We start from the raw sequence: 18174 nt of genomic DNA, 5'->3' as shown, positions 1-18174 counted from the left end.
AAGCGGACAGTTTACTCTTTTCTGGACGGATACTATAGTCAGTATAAATAGAGTTTGAATGAGTTGTAGCGCTTGTATAATACTATGGTGACTGGTGGGGAGCGAGAACGGCCATATTGGAAACACCGTAGTAAGCTGCCAGGACAGCAAATCATTACAGAAACAGATAGGGAGTAACGAGGAAGACGAACGTTGAAGTTTTCTATCATCTTGCATTTTTTTTGTATTATTGTGTTTTCTGTTATCTTTTATTTGTGTAAATAAAAAAATATGTTTCACACAAATTTTAATAAAAACACATTTTATTTGAGCGAACAGAACACATTTGTTAGGATTTGACAAATTGGTTGTTTTTAGCTGACAGCAAGATAAACAGAAGAAGATCTTAATCACCAAAGGCTCATTTACACAAGCAGATAATTGCTTAAAGGGGTTGTCCAGATGCAAGCTATTGCTGGCCTGTCATTAGGATAGGCTATCATTAGTAGATTGGCGAGGATATGCCGCCCCGGATCGCTACTCATCAGCTGTTTGCGAGGTCTGTGTTCTCCTGCACAAGCTGACAGCTCCTTTCCGATGCAGTGGCCAGGCTTGTCGTATTCATGCAAAGTTCCCATTAATTTCAATGCCTGCAGTACCAAGCCTGGCCACTGCAGTGGGAGCAGAGCCACCTGCTTCCTGCTGAAATCAGCCCAATACACAAGTGTATTTGCCCACCGAATAGCGGGGGTTCCCAGGTGGTAGACTCCCCCAACTAATCTACTAATGGTGGCCCAATGGTTTTCTGCTGGACAACCCATTTAATAAATATTGATTGTATGAATGCTTATTCTTGCATACATAAAATTGCCATAATGGCCAACACTGTGGGAAGTAAACAGATTGTTAAACAGATACCCAAACAACAAATGTATCACAAGTATTTAGAAAACAACCGTATGTATAAATATGCATCAGTAATCGCCAGTCGGTCGCCTACAGTGAACATACTGACAATTGCCAATAGGTGTACTTTCTTGTGTAAAAGGGCTCTAGAAGGACACCTCCGGGGACATTTTAAGGATTCTTTTTCTGGGCAAACACTATTAATCAGTTATCCTCAGGACAAGTCATCAATAGTTGATCGCTGAGGACCACCACTCAGGATCCTGGCCCAATCCGCTGTTCTGGCGCCTGCTGTCACTGACAAAATAGGCAGGAGTACAGAGTGGAAGCAGATCACTCCGACCCCATATAGTGACCGGCCCAGGTAATCGCAGGAACAGCTCTAGTTGATTTTAATGGGATCTGTGCCTGCAATTACCAGCAGCAGCCACTACACAGGGGTCGGAGCGATCTGCTTCAGCTGCGTACCCCTGTGTATGTCAGTTACGGCAGACACGAGCAGTTGATCAGTCGGGGTCCCGAGCGACGGACCCCAGCCGATTAACTATTGATGACCTATCCTGAGGATAATCCATCAATTATATTTGCCCAGTAAATGCATGGTGTGCATTTTATTAAATACATGCTTCCCCTTTCTACCATCTGTCTTCCTCAGCCTCTATGTATTACTGCTCAGCGGCGATCATTCCAGCAGACGAGCTTCCTGTTGGCTCAGCCCCCAACCCCTCTCTCCTAAATGATGAAGGAATGCGTGAAATAAAGCGCAAACCTTCATTCGCTTCAATGGAAGTTATGACAATGGAGTACGGCCCAATGTCCATGGGCGGATTTAATTTGCAGAGATCCGCAAATCTAGCCGCCCATAGGGAAGCATGGGCGGCCGCACCTGAATTAAAGAATGCAGGTTTGTTTTGCAGACCTTTTGGTCCGGAAAGCAGAGCGTGGCATGCTGCATTTCTGTGCGGTCCCCGCGCGGACGACTACCATTGAAGTCAATGAAAGCCATCTGATTTGCGGGAAAGCAGAGATTTAAAAGAAAAAAAAATCTGTACTGTGCATGTCCGACAGCGAGCCGTGTGGACCATCCGCAGTACAGAGGTCTGCGTAGACGCCGCTGCCTGCCTGCACAGGTATGCAGGGTCCTCTGCCGTGGGCTGGGTGGGATTCTGCTACGAGCTCCCGCATGAGGAATCCTACCTGCCTGTGGACATGAGGCCTAAGGCCTCATGTCCACGGGGAAAATCAGGCCCGCTACGGATTCTACATGTAGAATCTGCAGCGGGTCCCTCCTGCCCCGCGGACATGAGCGCTGAAAATAGGAATTTAAAAGAATTTACTCATCCGGAGCGGGCGGGGAAAGTCTTCTCTTCCTCACGGCCGGATCTTCTTTTTCGGCCGGCGCATGAACTCGTCATGCCGGCGGCACGTCTCCGACGTGCCGCACGCATGCGCCGGGCACATCCGCCGAGCCGAAGCAAGAAAGATCCGGCCGTGAGGAAGAGAAGACCTTCCCCGCCCGCTCCGGATGAGTAAATTCTTTTAAATTCCTATTTTAGGTCTCCCGCGGATCCGGACGGCTTCCATAGGCTTCAATAGAAGCCCGCGGGAGGCCTCCCCGCGGGAGACCCGCACGAAAATGGAGCATGGTCCAGATTTTTTCATGCTCCATTTTTTTTAAAATCACTTTTATTGACCATCCGTGGGTATTTATCTAACCCGCGGGTGGTCAATGCATCCCTATGGGGTGCGGATCCGCGGGCAGGATCCGCAATGCTGCGGATTTTAATTCTTCTTTTGCCCGTGGACATGAGCCCTAAGGCTGCTGGGGACTCCACTTTACTGCTCCATTTACTAGTGCAGACACATAGTAGAGCTGACTGGCTGCGCCATTCACGTATGTGTGACTAGTGGCTCCAGTTCCCCACTACACTACAGATATAGAAGCCTGTATGTTCAACAATGCAACAGGGGAGACATGGGTTTCCCATTCTTGGGATCAGTGGGGGTCCAAGAAGTCAGGACCCCCAGCGATCCATCTAGTGGATAGGTGAAGACTTAAAGGGGTTGTCCCGCGGCAGCAAGTGGGTCTATACACTTCTGTATGGCCATATTAATGCACTTTGTAATGTACATTGTGCATTAATTATGAGCCATACAGAAGTTATAAAAAGTTTTATACTTACCTGCTCCGTTGCTGGCGTCCTCGTCTCCATGGTGCCGACTAATTTTCGCCCTCCGATGGCCAAATTAGCCGCGCTTGCGCAGTCCGGGTCTTCTGCTTTCTTCTATGGAGCCTTTCGTGCAGGATGCCGCCTCCGTGTAGCTCCGCCCCGTCACGTGCCGATTCCAGCCAATCAGGAGGCTGGAATCGGCAATGGACCGCACAGAAGAGCTGCGGTCCACGGAGGAAGAGGATTCCGGCGGCCATCTTCACAGGTAAGTATAGAAGTCACCGGAGCGCGGGGATTAAGGTAAGCGCTCCGGTAAGCTTTCTGTACGTCCCTGCATCGGGGTTGAAAAAAAAAAAAAACTCGTTTCGGCGCGGGACAACCCCTTTAAGTCCTAGAGTCTTTATACCCCTTTAGGGACATCTTTCACACATCTACAGCATAATGTCTGTTACTCATAACCACCTGGATTATTTAACCCCTTAATGACATGGCCTATTTTGGCGTTGAGGACCAAGCGATTTTTGGTATTTTTCCATCTCCATTTTTCAAAAGCCATAACTTTTTTATTTTTCCATGTACGGAGCTCTGTGAGGGCTTATTTTTTGCGAGACGAGCTGTATTTTTTAATTGGTACCATTTTGGGGTACATCTGGTTTTTTTGATCACTTTTATTGCGCTTTATGGGAGGCAAAATGCTAAAAATTAGCATTTTTTTTTACGCTTTTTGCCGTGCAGGATAAAAAGCATGTTCAATGTATTGTACGCGTCATTACGGACACGTTGATACCAAATATGTGGGGTTTTTAATTTTTTACATTTTCTTTATGCTAATATGAGAAAAGGCATTAAAAAAAGGGTTTTTTTACTTTTTTTTACATTTTTATTTTTTGAACTTTATTTTTCTCTTTTTTTTTACAACACTTGTGTCCCTCTGAGGGACTTTTACTGTTACACTTCAGATCGCTGTGATAATGCATGACAGGGCTTCTTCCCTGCCATGCATTATCGCTTACTATAGCGATCATAGGCTTTGGCAGTACAGGACGCCAGTATCCGGCGTCCTGTTGCCATAGCAACCAGCCGGGCTCTCGCGATAACATCGCGAGAGCCTGCCGGAGACAGAGGGAGCTTAGATCGCGGCAGGGAAGGGTTTAACAGCAGGACGGCTCCCGCTGCGGGATCATATGTGATCTCGCACTATCCCCAGGACGTAAATTTACGTCCTGCAGCAGGAAGGGGTTAACCTTTGCAGTAGTAGCAAGTTAGAACATAAAGGTTATACACAACGCAAGTTTGTATTGACGCATCAGGAGCCGTACAAGTCCTCAACACATCAACTGGTTTTAGAACTATTGCACGTCACGACGCGCGCTGAGCGGAATAGAGTCACGACGAGCGTAGCGGAATAGACAGTACAGGGAATCCTTTGGCAGTCGTCTGATTCTTGCAGGGAGGCAGTCGGCTCGGACGGTACGTGGAAGCGCTACCTGCGACTCTGGACGGCGTTCAGCTGATGCTTTAGATTAATAGCTTGCTTCAGGAGGCCGTCGATGCTCTTGAAGTGCACGCTGCTGAACGTCATGCTTTTAACGGCACTGAGGGAGGAAATAATCTATTAAATGCTTTTTAATACATTCACATTTTTGGGCATTCTGTTCAATTTGCCAAACATATATTATACCTTCTAACGGGCATCGGTCAGACAGAAGGGTACGCAGACAATACTAGCCGACTAGATGGAGTCAGCCAGGAATTCCTGCACACTGCACCAATCCAGAGGCCAGGTCTCTGAAAACTAGTCCATTGTCATCTTCTTTGCTGCACAAAACCCTTCTTGTACTATTCCATCATAATATAAAGTAATACTCCTTGATGTCGTTTACAGATGCAGATACCACAGCTCCTATTCCTCCACAGCTAGTGTAGGTTTTTCCTTAGGGAGGTTTACATCTGCGTTGGGGGTATCACTTTCCTGCTCCATTTGGGGAGCAGAAAAGGGGGATCCCCGCCACAGATTGACTATAATGGGGTTTGTTTGGTTTCCGCTCAGCTGTCTGGTATTTTGAACCGGATCTGTAATATAACTTCCAACTGGAGGTCCAACGCAGATGTGAAACCGGCCTTACTATGTGAGGCACTCCATGTCTCTCTCCTCTTCATTCCTCCTGTAACGCTTCTTACAGTTGAAGGGTAACTTTGCATTTTAAAGGGAGCCCATCAGGAGTTTTAGGGCCCTAAATTGCCACCATTGCATTCTACCAAATGTGAGTATGTATACAGAGAGGACCCTGCATGAGCTCCACATTGCCATATTATGAATAAAGCCAACTTCTGAAATGGGCACACATTGTATGATAACTACAGAGAGTCACGAGAGCGGTGCTGTAGAGCCAGCAAAGTGGTTGCCAAGACCTTCCTCCCACACTTAAAGGGCTTGTCCAATTAGTCTTTAAAATTTAAAGGTCAGATGCAAATGTGGTAAAACAACAAATCAAGCAGTACGTACCCATCCTCAGCGATCCAGTGCAACAGCCCTGCTGTTCTCCAGGTCGATGTTGACAGCAAAAGTCAGGTGACTGCTGTCTACCAATCAGACTGCATTATCACTGTTCAGAACTCCTGGCATCACGGCGCCCAGGATGTGAGCACTAATGCCAGGAGAAGTGGCAGGGACGATGTGGCCTCCGATTAGCAGGCAGCGATCACCTTACTTCAATGCCAACAGAGACCAGGAGAACAGCAGGGCTGCAGCGCTGGGGCTGACGATAGGCTAGTGCTGATCGATTGCTATTTTGCCATATCCGCACCTGCCCTTTAAAATTTCAAGATGTAACCAACAACTCATTTAAATGGACTTCACCCTCCAAATCTCACAGCATGCCCAATGAAGCAGGGTGTTCTCTGCCCGGTGTCATCCTGGGAGCATACCTTGCTTTACTGATTGTGTCCGGGAGATAAGCAGCCAGGGGATTTCAATCAAGCATGGAAGAAAGGGTTTGGAGAATGGACGGCATTTCTTAAGGACAACAGCAAAACTCCCAAAGACTCGTCAATTGTAGTTAGCATTGTAGTTAGCAATTGTAGTTAGCAACAAAACAAACAAACAAAAAACACAAAGCCAAACACTAAGAAGATTAACTTGGAGCTCTTGAGTCAAAGAGGGGGGCTGCGCCAGGCTCCCCCGTCATCAAGACCGACAACTCCTCTTCCTGCTAGTGTGTAGAGAGGGAGAGGCTGGTCTTGATGGTGCGAGCGAGGAGAGCCCGGTGCAGCCCCCCTCTTTGACTCGAGAGCTCAGAGTCACACTTTTAAGTGTGTTTTTTTTTCTGAAATGCTGCAGAGTTTCATAATAAAACATACAAGGGCTAGATGGGCAGATCTGTCCCGGATTTGTGCTACTTGTGGTTCAGGCAGCATGAAGCCCATAACAGGTTCACTTTAAAGACAATCTGTCCGCTCCTATGAACCCCATAAACTAAACTCGTAGGAGCAGAGATGCTAAATCCAGGCATGTATTAGTCTTACTGTCCCCGGCGTTCCCACAGCTGCGTACATAGAGCGAGGGGACTAGTCCACCATGCCCTCTCAGATGTAGTCTGCCTGCAAGAGGTAGCAGGGAAACGCCAAGGAAGGCAAGTACAATACAAGGTTACTACAGATGATCTTCCCGATGTGAGACACATACAGAAATGTGATATCAGTGGAAACAAACAAACTTATGGGACAGGTACCTGCGCTCATGTAACGCCAGTCAGGCTGCCTTCACATCTGTGTTGGGGGTCGGTTTGGGGAGCAGGAAAGGGAAATCCCCCGGCCGAACAGGGCTGTCGTATGGTGGAACCAAACAGCGCCGAATGAACTCAATTGACTATAATGGGGTCTGTGGAGTTTGCACTCAGCTGCCCGGCATTTTACCAGAAGAAAGAGCGCAGCATGCAGGACTACTTCTTCCAGTATTTTGTGACTGAACGTCCGAACGGATGTGAAACTGGTTTTATGTATCAGAAGAGAAGGAGCATAAGTGCTTAAAGGAAGTGAAAACAAACCGGGCGCCGTCTGACCAGCCTGTAAGGAACCCATCCTGGAATGTTACTAGGAGGGGCTGGGAACCGAACACCCCACTCCTTGTCAGGACGTAGGAGGCTCTGACCACCACCGGAGCATCAGCACTTCACTGCAGAGCAGATGTTGCCGCCGCTGTCTGAGCTGCCGATATACTATCCAGCATAGAGCCGGTAGTCCCCCACAAAGCTTCACCGCTGCCCACCGCCCGCAGGTGTCTAACCGCTTCTAGTAACATTGTAGGACGGGTTTCTTACAGCAGCCTGGAGAAACCCTTTACCCACTCAAGTACCAATACTGGAACATGTCCGCCCAAAGTTATAAGAACCTCCGAAACCGGGAACACCAACCTGCATGCGTACTCCACCGTGTACACTGATCCTTGGCTCTGCTCCTCCCAGTTCTGCATATCCGCCTGCAAGAGACAATCACTCAGTTACAGCAAACCGGCTACAAACGCTAAGGGACTTCAGGAACCTGCGATCCTCATGGAGGGCCAGCAAAGTGGTGACTTCTTACATCTTGTACCACGGCCCCAAGATGCTGATCGTAGACCAGGAATGTCTGTCATAGGCTTTTGTTCTCTTGTTTAGAACGCTTATTGCCTCTGATACCGCAAGCAGATACACGTACAGAAGTCCAGGGACAACATGGCCACCATTAACCCCTTAGTGACGGCCAACACATCATCAATGGGCTATAAACCTGCACATGAGCCTTTTTAAGGTGATAGCTTGGCAGACTACTGACAGCCCGGCTCCTGCTCGAACCGCCAGGAGAGAAGAAACCTCAGATCATGGCAGTTTAACCCCTTACATGCCACAATCAATAGCAACTGCAGCATGTAAGCAGAGGACAGGAGGATGATGTGTGACTAAGTTACTGATGGGTTCCCAGGGCAGCTGGAAGCCTGACAAAGGCCTCTATGTTTACCATGTAACTCAGCCTATTAGGCCCTGCCTCTGGCAGTATATAATAGGCTGTTGTCATAGGCTTAGTAGAATGCACTACCTAAGTAATGCAGTGTATTATCCTAGCGATCAAATGATCACGTCTTCAAGTCCTCCTGGGGGGCTAAAATAAAATCAAGTTTAAAAAGGAAAAAAAAAAATCCAGTTTAAAGAAAAACACGAGACGTGGAGGCAAAAACCAAGAACTCCATGAGGGGCGGTCCATCACTAGAGTATATACAGGGGCAGAAGCCCCCATTACGTGTTGTGCCCCCACCTTGTGCTGCGCCAGTTCTGGGAGGGACCTGCGGACGTGTTCCTGCAGCCTATACAAGGCCACCGACGGCTCGTTGGCGAGGACATACATGCTCTCCGTGAACTTGTCCGTCACTAGAAGACAAGAAGCATACAGCGCCATCAGCCTGGGTGCGAGCACGGCGTACAGACGTCTACAGAAATGTGTAACGTTTGGCGCAACGTCAGCAGCGTTCTTAGCAACTCCACGCAGAAGCAACCAGCAGAGCTTTGGCTACGAACGGAGAAGAAAAGGTAACGGCACAAAACCAGCGCGTGAAGTAATGCGGATTGTAGCGAATCGCTCATTTCCACGTAATCGTAACGAAGACCGGCCGCTGCGCGTAAATATCAAAGCTAAGCCTGATGCTCGCAGTCCGGCGCAGCTACACGAGCGGGTCGGATGCTGCAAGCAGGAGGCCCGCAGAGGATTCCAGTTGTGAGCTGGGTCGCGACCCTGCGTACCTCCATTACTGGACTGCGGCCGATCGTGGAGGGGTGGGGGTGGCGCAGGTGGCAGGCGCAGTACAGTTTGTTTATTTGTACTTCCTGCAGCCATGTGTGATGTTAATGGTGTACAGGCAGACAGGTTGGACGGCCGCCGCGCAGATTCAGCTGTGTAATAAAGCACGCCACGTTTTTTCTTCCACTCGCGGAACATGCAGATCGTGTCTGCATGTCGGTTTATTAAAAAAAAAACAAAAAAAAACACGCATCCGTTTTCATCCCCCCCCCCCCCCCCACTTCCGTTTCAGTTTCTCTACTTCATCCGCCGTTTGGTTGCGCGGCCCGTCTTGGTGTGTATTACCACTGAGGTGATGGGCTGGAGCAAGTACACAGCGAATATGTAGGAAATCCGTGTATTCACGGCGTCCCACTGACTTTGAACCTGGCTGACACGAGCGTATTCGGCAACGAGATATCTGCATGTGGTGCGCAGTCAATATGCAATGACATCAGCGACCGGCAGCGCCGCCGTGAAAAACGCTCGCCTGAACATCGCAATGCAGATCAGCGTAAAAACATATGCGCCTAACACGGAGCGCGACTCCGTCCACATGACCACGCCCTCACACACGGCTCTATGCAGACGCCATAACCTAATGCGGCCTCCATGAAGGGGTCTGACACATTACCTTTCTTCACCTTTATCTGCATCTCCTGCTCCTCCATGACAGCCGTCCGGGCTTAGCGCTCCGCCTGTAAACAGGGGTACTGCATGAATACCGCACACACGTGCCGCACCGGTCACCCCTCTGCACTACAGCTCCCAGCAGTAACCTCTCTGCACTACTGCTCCCAGCAGTCACCCCTGTGCTCTACTTACCGTGGTACTACTGCTCCCAGCAGTCACCCCTCCGCACTACTTACTGTGGCACTACAGCTCCCAGCAGTCACCCCTCTGCACTACTTACCGCTGCACTACTGCTCCCAGCAGTCACCCCTGTGCTCTACTTACCGCTGCACTACTGCTCCCAGCAGTCACCCCTGTGCTCTACTTACCGTAGTACTACTGCTCCCAGCAGTCACCCCTGTGCTCTACTTACCGTAGTACTACTGCTCCCAGCAGTCACCCCTGTGCTCTACTTACCGTAGTACTACTGCTCCCAGCAGTCACCCCTGTGCTCTACTTACCGTAGTACTACTGCTCCCAGCAGTCACCCCTGTGCTCTACTTACCGTAGTACTACTGCTCTCAGCAGTCACCCCTGTGCTCTACTTACCGTAGTACTACTGCTCCCAGCAGTCACCCCTGTGCACTACTTACCACGGCACTACAGCTCCCAGCAGTCACCCCTCCGCACTACTTACCGTGGCACTACAGCTCCCAGCAGTCACCCCTGTGCTCTACTTACCGTAGTACTACTACTCCCAGCAGTCACCCCTGCGCACTACTTACCGCAGCATTACAGCTCCCAGCAGTCACCCCTGTGCTCTACTTACCACGGCACTACAGCTCCCAGCAGTCACTCCTCCGCACTACTGCTCCCAGTAGTCACCCCTCCGCACTACTTACCGCAGCACTACAGCTCCCAGCAGTCACTCCTGTGCTCTACTTACCGTAGTACTACTACTCCTAGCAGTCACCCCTGCGCACTACTTACCGCAGCATTACAGCTCCCAGCAGTCACCCCTGTGCTCTACTTACCACGGCACTACAGCTCCCAGCAGTCACCCCCCCCCGCTCTACGTACCACGGCACTACAGCTCCCAGCAGTCACCCCTGTGCACTACTTACCGCGGCACTACTGCTCCCAGCAGTCACCCCTGTGCACTACTTACCGCGGCACTACAGCTCCCAGCAGTCACCCCTGTGCTCTACTTACCACGGCACTACAGCTCCCAGCAGTTACCCCTCCGCACTACTTACCGCTGCACTACAGCTCCCAGCAGTCACCCCCCACACTACTTACCGCGGCACTACTGCTCCCAGCAGTCACCCCTGTGCACTATTAACCACAGCACTACAGCTCCCAGCAGTCACCTCTCCCCTCTACTTACTGCGGCACTACAGCTCCCAGCAGTCACCCCTCCGCACTACTTACCACAGCACTACAGCTCCCAGCAGTCCCCCCTCCGCTCTACTTACCACGGCACTACAGCTCCCAGCAATCACCCCTCCGCACTACTTACCGCAGCACTACTGCTCCCAGCAGTCACCCCTCCGCTCTACTTATTGCGGCACTACAGCTCCCAGCAGTCACCCCTGTGCTCTACTTACCGTGGCACTACAGCTCCCAGCAGTCACCCCTGTGCACTATTAACCGCAGTACTACTGCTTCCAGCAGTCACCTCTCCCCTCTACTTACCGCGGCACTACAGCTCCCAGCAGTCACCCCTGTGCTCTACTTACCGCAGCACTACAGCTCCCAGCAGTCACCCCTCCGCACTACTTACCACAGCACTACAGCTCTCAGCAGTCACCCCTCCGCACTACTTACCACAGCACTACAGCTCCCAGCAGTCACCCCTGTGCTCTACTTACCACGGCACTACAGCTCCCAGCAGTCACCCCTCCGCACTACTTACCACGGCACTACAGCTCCCAGCAGTCACCCCTCCGCACTACTTACCACGGCACTACAGCTCCCAGCAGTCACCCCTCCGCTCTACTTACCACGGCACCACAGCTCCCAGCAGTCACCCCTCCGCTCTACTTACCACGGCACTACAGCTCCCAGCAGTAACCCCTCCGCTCTACTTACCACAGCACTACAGCTCCCAGCAGTCACCCCTCCGCTCTACTTACCACGGTACTACAGCTCCCAGCAGTCACCACTCTGCACTACTTACAGCTGCACTACAGCTCCAGCAGTCACCCCTCTGCTCTACTTACCGCAGCACTACTGCTCCCAGCAGTCACCCCTCTGCTTTACTTACCGCAGCACTACAGCTCCCAGCAGTCACCCCTCCGCTCTACTTACCGCGGCACTACAGCTCCCAGCAGTCACCCCTGTGCTCTACTTACCGCGGCACTGCAGCTCCCAGCAGTCACCCCTCTGCTCTACTTACCGCGGCACTACAGCTCCCAGCAGTCACCCCTGTGCTCTACTTACCGCAGCACTATAGCTCCCAGGAGTCACCCCTCTGCTCTACTTACCGCAGCACTACAGCTCCCAGCAGTCACCCCTGTGCTCTACTTACCGCAGCACTACAGCTCCCAGCAGTCACCCCTGTGCACTACTTACCGCAGCACTACAGCTCCCAGCAGTCACCCCTGTGCACTACTTACCGCAGCACTACAGCTCCCAGCAGTCACCCCTCCGCTCTACATACCGCGGCACTACAGCACCCAGCAGTCACCCCTGTGCACTACTTACTGCTGCACTACAGCTCCCAGCAGTCACCCCTGTGCACTACTTACTGCTGCACTACAGCTCCCAGCAGTCACCCCTGTGCACTACTTACTGCTGCACTACAGCTCCCAGCAGTCACCCCTGTGCACTACTTACTGCTGCACTACAGCTCCCAGCAGTCACCCCTGTGCACTACTTACTGCTGCACTACAGCTCCCAGCAGTCACCCCTCCGCACTACTTACCGCGGCACTACAGCTCCCAGCAGTCACCCCTCTGCTCTACTTACCGCGGCACTACAGCTCCCAGCAGTCACCCCTCCGCTCTACTTACCGCAGCACTACAGCTCCCAGCAGTCACCCCTCCGCTCTACTTACCGCTGCACTACAGCTTCCAGCAGTCACCCCTCCGCACTACAGCTCTCAGCAGTCACCCCTCTGCACTACTTACCGCTGCACTACAGCTCTCAGCAGTCACCCCTGTGCACTACAGCTCCCAGCACTCACCCCTCTGCACTACTTACCGCTGCACTACAGCTCCCAGCAGTCACCCCTCCGCTCTACTTACTGCGGCACTACAGCTCCCAGCAGTCACCCCTCTCCACTACTTACCACAGCACTACAGCTCCCAGCAGTCACCCCTGTGCTCTACTTACCGCAGCACTACAGCTCCCAGCAGTCACCCCTCTGCACTACAGCTCCCAGCAGTCACCCCTGTGCTCTACTTACCGCGGCACTACTGCTCCCAGCAGTCACCCCTCTGCACTACAGCTCCCGGCAGTCACCCCTGTGCACTACTTACCGCAGCACTACAGCTCCCGGCAGTCACCCCTGTGCACTACTTACCGCAGCACTACAGCTCCCGGCAGTCACCCCTGTGCACTACTTACCGCAGCACTACAGCTCCCGGCAGTCACCCCTGTGCACTACTTACCGCAGCACTACAGCTCCCGGCAGTCACCCCTGTGCACTACTTACCGCAGCACTACAGCTCCCGGCAGTCACCCCTGTGCACTACTTACCGCAGCACTACAGCTCCCGGCAGTCACCCCTGTGCACTACTTACCGCAGCACTACAGCTCCCGGCAGTCACCCCTGTGCACTACTTACCGCAGCACTACAGCTCCCGGCAGTCACCCCTGTGCACTACTTACCGCAGCACTACAGCTCCCGGCAGTCACCCCTGTGCACTACTTACCGCAGCACTACAGCTCCCGGCAGTCACCCCTGTGCACTACTTACCGCAGCACTACAGCTCCCGGCAGTCACCCCTGTGCACTACTTACCGCAGCACTACAGCTCCCGGCAGTCACCCCTCCGCTCTACATACCGCGGCACTACAGCTCCCAGCAGTCACCCCTGTGCACTACTTACTGCTGCACTACAGCTCCCAGCAGTCACCCCTGTGCACTACTTACTGCTGCACTACAGCTCCCAGCAGTCACCCCTGTGCACTACTTACCGCAGCACTATAGCTCCCGGCAGTCACCCCTCCGCTCTACTTACCGCAGCACTACAGCTCCCGGCAGTCACCCCTGTGCACTACTTACTGCTGCACTACAGCTCCCGGCAGTCACCCCTGTGCACTACTTACTGCTGCACTACAGCTCCCGGCAGTCACCCCTGTGCACTACTTACTGCTGCACTACAGCTCCCGGCAGTCACCCCTGTGCACTACTTACTGCTGCACTACAGCTCCCGGCAGTCACCCCTGTGCACTACTTACTGCTGCACTACAGCTCCCGGCAGTCACCCCTGTGCACTACTTACTGCTGCACTACAGCTCCCGGCAGTCACCCCTGTGCACTACTTACTGCTGCACTACAGCTCCCAGCAGTCACCCCTGTGCACTACTTACTGCTGCACTACAGCTCCCAGCAGTCACCCCTGTGCACTACTTACTGCTGCACTACAGCTCCCAGCAGTCACCCCTGTGCACTACTTACTGCTGCACTACAGCTCCCAGCAGTCACCCCTCTGCACTACTTACCCAGCAGCACTACAGCTCCCAGCAGTCACCCCTCTGCACTACTTACCCAGCAGCACTACAGCTCCCAGCAGTCACCCCTCTGCACTACTTACCCAGCAGCACTACAGCTCCCAGCAGTCACCCCTCTGCACTACTTACCCAGCAGCACTACAGCTCCCAGCAGTCACCCCTGTGCTCTACTTACCACGGCACTACAGCTCCCAGCAGTCACCCCTCCGCTCTACTTACCGCGGCACTACAGCTCCCAGCAGTCACCCCTGTGCTCTACTTACCGCGGCACTACAGCTCCCAGTAGTCACCTCTCCCCTCTACTTACCGCGGCACTACAGCTCCCAGCAGTCACCCCTCCGCTCTACTTACCGCGGCACTACAGCTCCCAGCAGTCACCCCTCCGCTCTACTTACCGCGGCACTACAGCTCCCAGCAGTCACCCCTGTGCTCTACTTACCGCGGCACTGCAGCTCCCAGCAGTCACCCCTCCGCTCTACTTACCGCAGCACTACAGCTCCCAGCAGTCACCCCTCTGCTCTACTTACCACGGCACTACAGCTCCCAGCAGTCACCCCTCCGCTCTACTTACCGCGGCACTACAGCTCCCAGCAGTCACCCCTGTGCTCTACTTACCACGGCACTACAGCTCCCAGTAGTCACCTCTCCCCTCTACTTACCGCGGCACTACAGCTCCCAGCAGTCACCCCTGTGCTCTACTTACCGCGGCACTACAGCTCCCAGCAGTCACCCCTGTGCTCTACTTACCGCGGCACTACAGCTCCCAGTAGTCACCTCTCCCCTCTACTTACCGCGGCACTACAGCTCCCAGCAGTCACCCCTCTGCTCTACTTACCGCGGCACTACAGCTCCCAGCAGTCACCCCTCTGCTCTACTTACCACGGCACTACAGCTCCCAGCAGTCACCCCTCCGCTCTACTTACCGCGGCACTACAGCTCCCAGCAGTCACCCCTGTGCTCTACTTACCGCGGCACTACAACTCCCAGCAGTCACGCTGCAGCAGCAGCACGTCTACTCCATGGAAACCATACAGGATCAGTACACGTGACTACTCGCAGGCAATCACAGCCCCGATTCTATAATCCACCAATCAGGAGCGGCGTCCTGCTGTCTAATCAGAAGGCGCCTCACATGCGAACTCCCGGAAGTGTCTGGAGGCAGCTGGCTGGTTTAACCCTTGCCACGCCGCACAGCAGGCAGCAGCTGCGCCTTTAAGACTCTGACCAGGACAGATGCTGACCGTTCCACGGGTGGGTGGTCTTGTGGGGGAGGGGGATTGTTGTGGGCTTACTGCTGTGTGTGCCCGGTGAGGGCTGCTGGGCACGGAACAACGGGCAGGCTTACCTGCAGTCTAGTGTTCTCTGTTATCAGCCAAGCCGTTGTTGTAGGGGTGCATTCACACGGGTGAGTTTTGCGATTTAGACAGAACTTGCGCCTGTTAATAACACGTTTATTTCAGTGTGTTTATTCCCGTTGTGCGACACTTTTCTCTTTTTCTAATAATGGCGGTACGTCGTATTTTCGGGCGATTCCTCGCGCAGTTTTTACCAGATTGGAAGCCCTTGCAATATTTTATTTTTTGCACGCACATAAAAATCACAGGTCCGGAGATGTGAGGGGGTTTATAAGCATCTGGGGCCGCGGTCTTACAAGGGTAACGTTGCTCCGAGTTTCTTGGGCTGATGATATTCTCGCCCGTGTGAAGGCGTCCTTAGGGGGTCTCATACGAACGGGTTCTAGTTGTGGAATTCGCGATCGCCGGCCTCACGGACGATCCGCAGCAAATCCCATTGAAAGGCGTGTGGTTTTGATTTTTCCTTCACATTCGCTGATATGAATTGCGTATTCGGCGAGCAAAAGAAAAATCGCAACGTGTCTATTTTGCCGCAAAATCTGCGCAGATGGCCTCCATGGAAGGGTCCCGACCCGCAGCCCGTATCGGTTAACATTGCGGATGTAATGTGGGAAATATGGACAAAGAAGGAAAAAATATAGTGCGTGTGACCGACGGCGAGCCTCCGCGGTCATCCAGAATGCAGTTCATGCTGGTCGGGTCAGAGCTGGGATCCGCTACCGCCCCCCCGCATGCAGAATCCGGTCCGCCCGGGTGAATAAGGCCTTAGCTGGCGTCAAACGAACTGAAGGAGGCAGAAAGACCAAAGCGCAAAAACAACCCAAAAGTATTCTTTAACTATATTAACAGATTCGCACTGCGAGCGCCGGCCCTTTAACGAATAATGCAGGAGAAATCCGAGACGACCGTTGTATGACAGCAAGAAGATAAAGCCCTGTAGGAAACCCTGGATCCAAAATTGGATCGGAAAGGGTTAAATGGTTTATTTTCAAGTGTATTCACGAAGGAAAAGGAAATGTGACACGAGATGCAGGGGAATAAAATGAACCCCCGTTACATATAGCATGCCTAACACAGGAGGAAGTGCAGAGCCGGGTAAAGGGGATTAAAATGGATAAATCGCCGGGCCCGGGTGAAATACACCCAAGGGTACTAAGGGAACTAAGTGATGAGATAGCTAGGCTGCTATTTCTAATATTTATGGACACTACTGAGACCGGTGTTGTACCATTGGATTGGCACATTGCCAATGTGGTTCCAGCTTACAAAAAGGGGTCCAAAAGTGAGCCTGGTAACTACAGGCCGGTAAGTCTCACTTCAGTAACGGGAAAAATATTCAAGGGGTTTCTGAGAGACGCCATCGATGAGCACCTCAAGGAAAACAAGGGAATAACTCCTCACCAGCATGGATTCATGAAGGGTCGCTCATGTCAGACAAATCTGATCAGTTTCTACGATGAAGTAAGCTCTAGGCTGGACCTGGGAGAATCTATTGATCTCGTATATCTGGACTTCTCTAAAGCCTTTGACACCGTGCCGCATAATAGGCTAATACACAAAATGAGGCAGCTCGGACTGGGCGAAAACGTGTGTATCTGGGTAAAGAATTGGCTCAACGATAGAAAGCAGAGGGTGGTAATAAATGGCGGTGAAATAACCATGTATAAATACATGAGGGGACAATACAAGGATCTCTCCCAGGATCTGTTTATACCCAGGACCACGACGGTAACGAGAGGGCATCCTCTATGTCTAGAGGAAAGCAGGTTTCATCACCAACACAGAAAGGGGTTCTTTACTGTAAGAGCAGTGAGACTGTGGAACTCTCTACCGGAGGAAGTGGTGATGGCAAAATCCATAGAGGAGTTTAAAAGGGGACTAGATGTATTTCTGGAGCGGAAGGATATTACAGGATATAAATCTTAGGATAATTGTTAATCCGGGTATACAGGCAGGTAGGAACTATTAGGGGTTGATCCAGGGAACAGTCTGATTGCCATTAGGGAGTCGGGAAGGAATTTTTCCCCCAAAAGGGCTAATTGGCTCCTGCCTCTTGGGCTTTTTTTGCCTTCCTCTGAAACAGGCTGGACTAGATGGACATTGTCTTCATTCGACCTTACGACCTTACTATGAAGCACATTTGCGCACGCCCGAGCACTGCATTCTTGTGGAATAAATTAGGGTTTTTTTAGTACGCATCGGCGCATTTTACTGTACTTTTGCGCCCACAAGACATGTTCATCTGCGCCTGACAAACAAAGACACACCAAGTGAAATGGCTAATTAGTTCCAGATGTGTTCTTGTTCCAGCGCAATTGCGCCGTGTTTGTGCACACAGTTGCGCTCCCTCATTGACTTCTATGGAGACTTTGGGTGCCCAAATACGCAGACAAACAGAGCATGTTCGGCTCTTTTTTTTTTTCTTTCTGCGTGACCAAAATGCACATGCAAAATACGGAAATGTGAACAAACCCAAAGGGAGGGTGCTGTGTCCCGGATATCCTGATCAAGAAAAGACTTTACGGTAAGTATAGACACATAGAGGGGAGGTAGATTCCCCTCAGTATACAAATCATTTCCCTAGGCTTTATGGTTTCTGAGAAAAGAACTATCTCATGTATTGCGGATCTTCATAGTTTTTCACGCATTGAATTGAATATTAAC

At 51.9% G+C, this 18174-nt stretch overlaps 2 protein-coding genes across 6 annotated transcripts in view; one reads left to right on the top strand and one right to left on the bottom strand.

The window, feature by feature from the left end:
• Window positions 1-284: 284 nt before the first annotated feature.
• Window positions 285-15221, bottom strand: BORCS8 (BLOC-1 related complex subunit 8). 2 transcript variants are annotated; one of them, XM_066604536.1, is made up of 5 exons: window positions 15123-15221; window positions 9499-9562; window positions 8346-8458; window positions 7469-7533; window positions 285-4651 (listed from the first exon to the last, which is right to left on the bottom strand). In XM_066604536.1, the coding sequence occupies exons 2-5, from the start codon at window positions 9533-9535 to the stop codon at window positions 4540-4542; spliced, it is 327 nt and encodes a 108-aa protein (XP_066460633.1). In that variant the 5' UTR covers window positions 9536-9562; window positions 15123-15221; the 3' UTR covers window positions 285-4539. The 2 variants fall into 2 exon arrangements, with proteins under 2 accessions (XP_066460633.1, XP_066460634.1); XM_066604537.1 differs by lacking the exon at window positions 15123-15221 and adding an exon at window positions 10601-10611.
• A 62-nt stretch (window positions 15222-15283) lies between these two features.
• The window catches only part of RFXANK (regulatory factor X associated ankyrin containing protein), a 30795-nt gene continuing 27904 nt past the window's right edge, over window positions 15284-18174 (top strand). For 2 of the 4 annotated variants that reach the window (XM_066604533.1, XM_066604530.1), the window contains exon 1: window positions 15284-15406. The gene's annotated coding sequence lies outside the window, so the exon portion shown is untranslated. Of the gene's footprint in view, window positions 15407-15469; window positions 15561-17993; window positions 18035-18174 lie in introns of those variants that run through there. The other 2 variants (XM_066604531.1, XM_066604532.1) reach the window with 2 other exon arrangements.

Source organism: Eleutherodactylus coqui, chromosome 5 (genome assembly GCF_035609145.1).
Source record: "Eleutherodactylus coqui strain aEleCoq1 chromosome 5, aEleCoq1.hap1, whole genome shotgun sequence".
In the NCBI taxonomy this organism is placed as follows: Eukaryota; Metazoa; Chordata; class Amphibia; order Anura; family Eleutherodactylidae; genus Eleutherodactylus; species Eleutherodactylus coqui.
The sequence above is the reverse complement of the archived record's forward strand: the minus strand, read 5'-3'. Positions and strand labels throughout refer to the sequence as shown.

Bases quoted from the DNA above. Each gene is read 5' to 3' on its own strand.
- BORCS8 (XM_066604536.1), bottom strand. From the start codon at position 9,535: ATGGAGGAGCAGGAGATGCAGATAAAGGTGAAGAAAG. The intron at 8,459-9,498 runs GTAATGTGTCAG...CTTGTCTTCTAG, and splicing joins GCAGATAAAGGTGAAGAAAG to TGACGGACAAGTTCACGGAG. The intron at 7,534-8,345 runs GTGGGGGCACAA...TGTCTCTTGCAG, and splicing joins CAGAACTGGCGCAGCACAAG to GCGGATATGCAGAACTGGGA.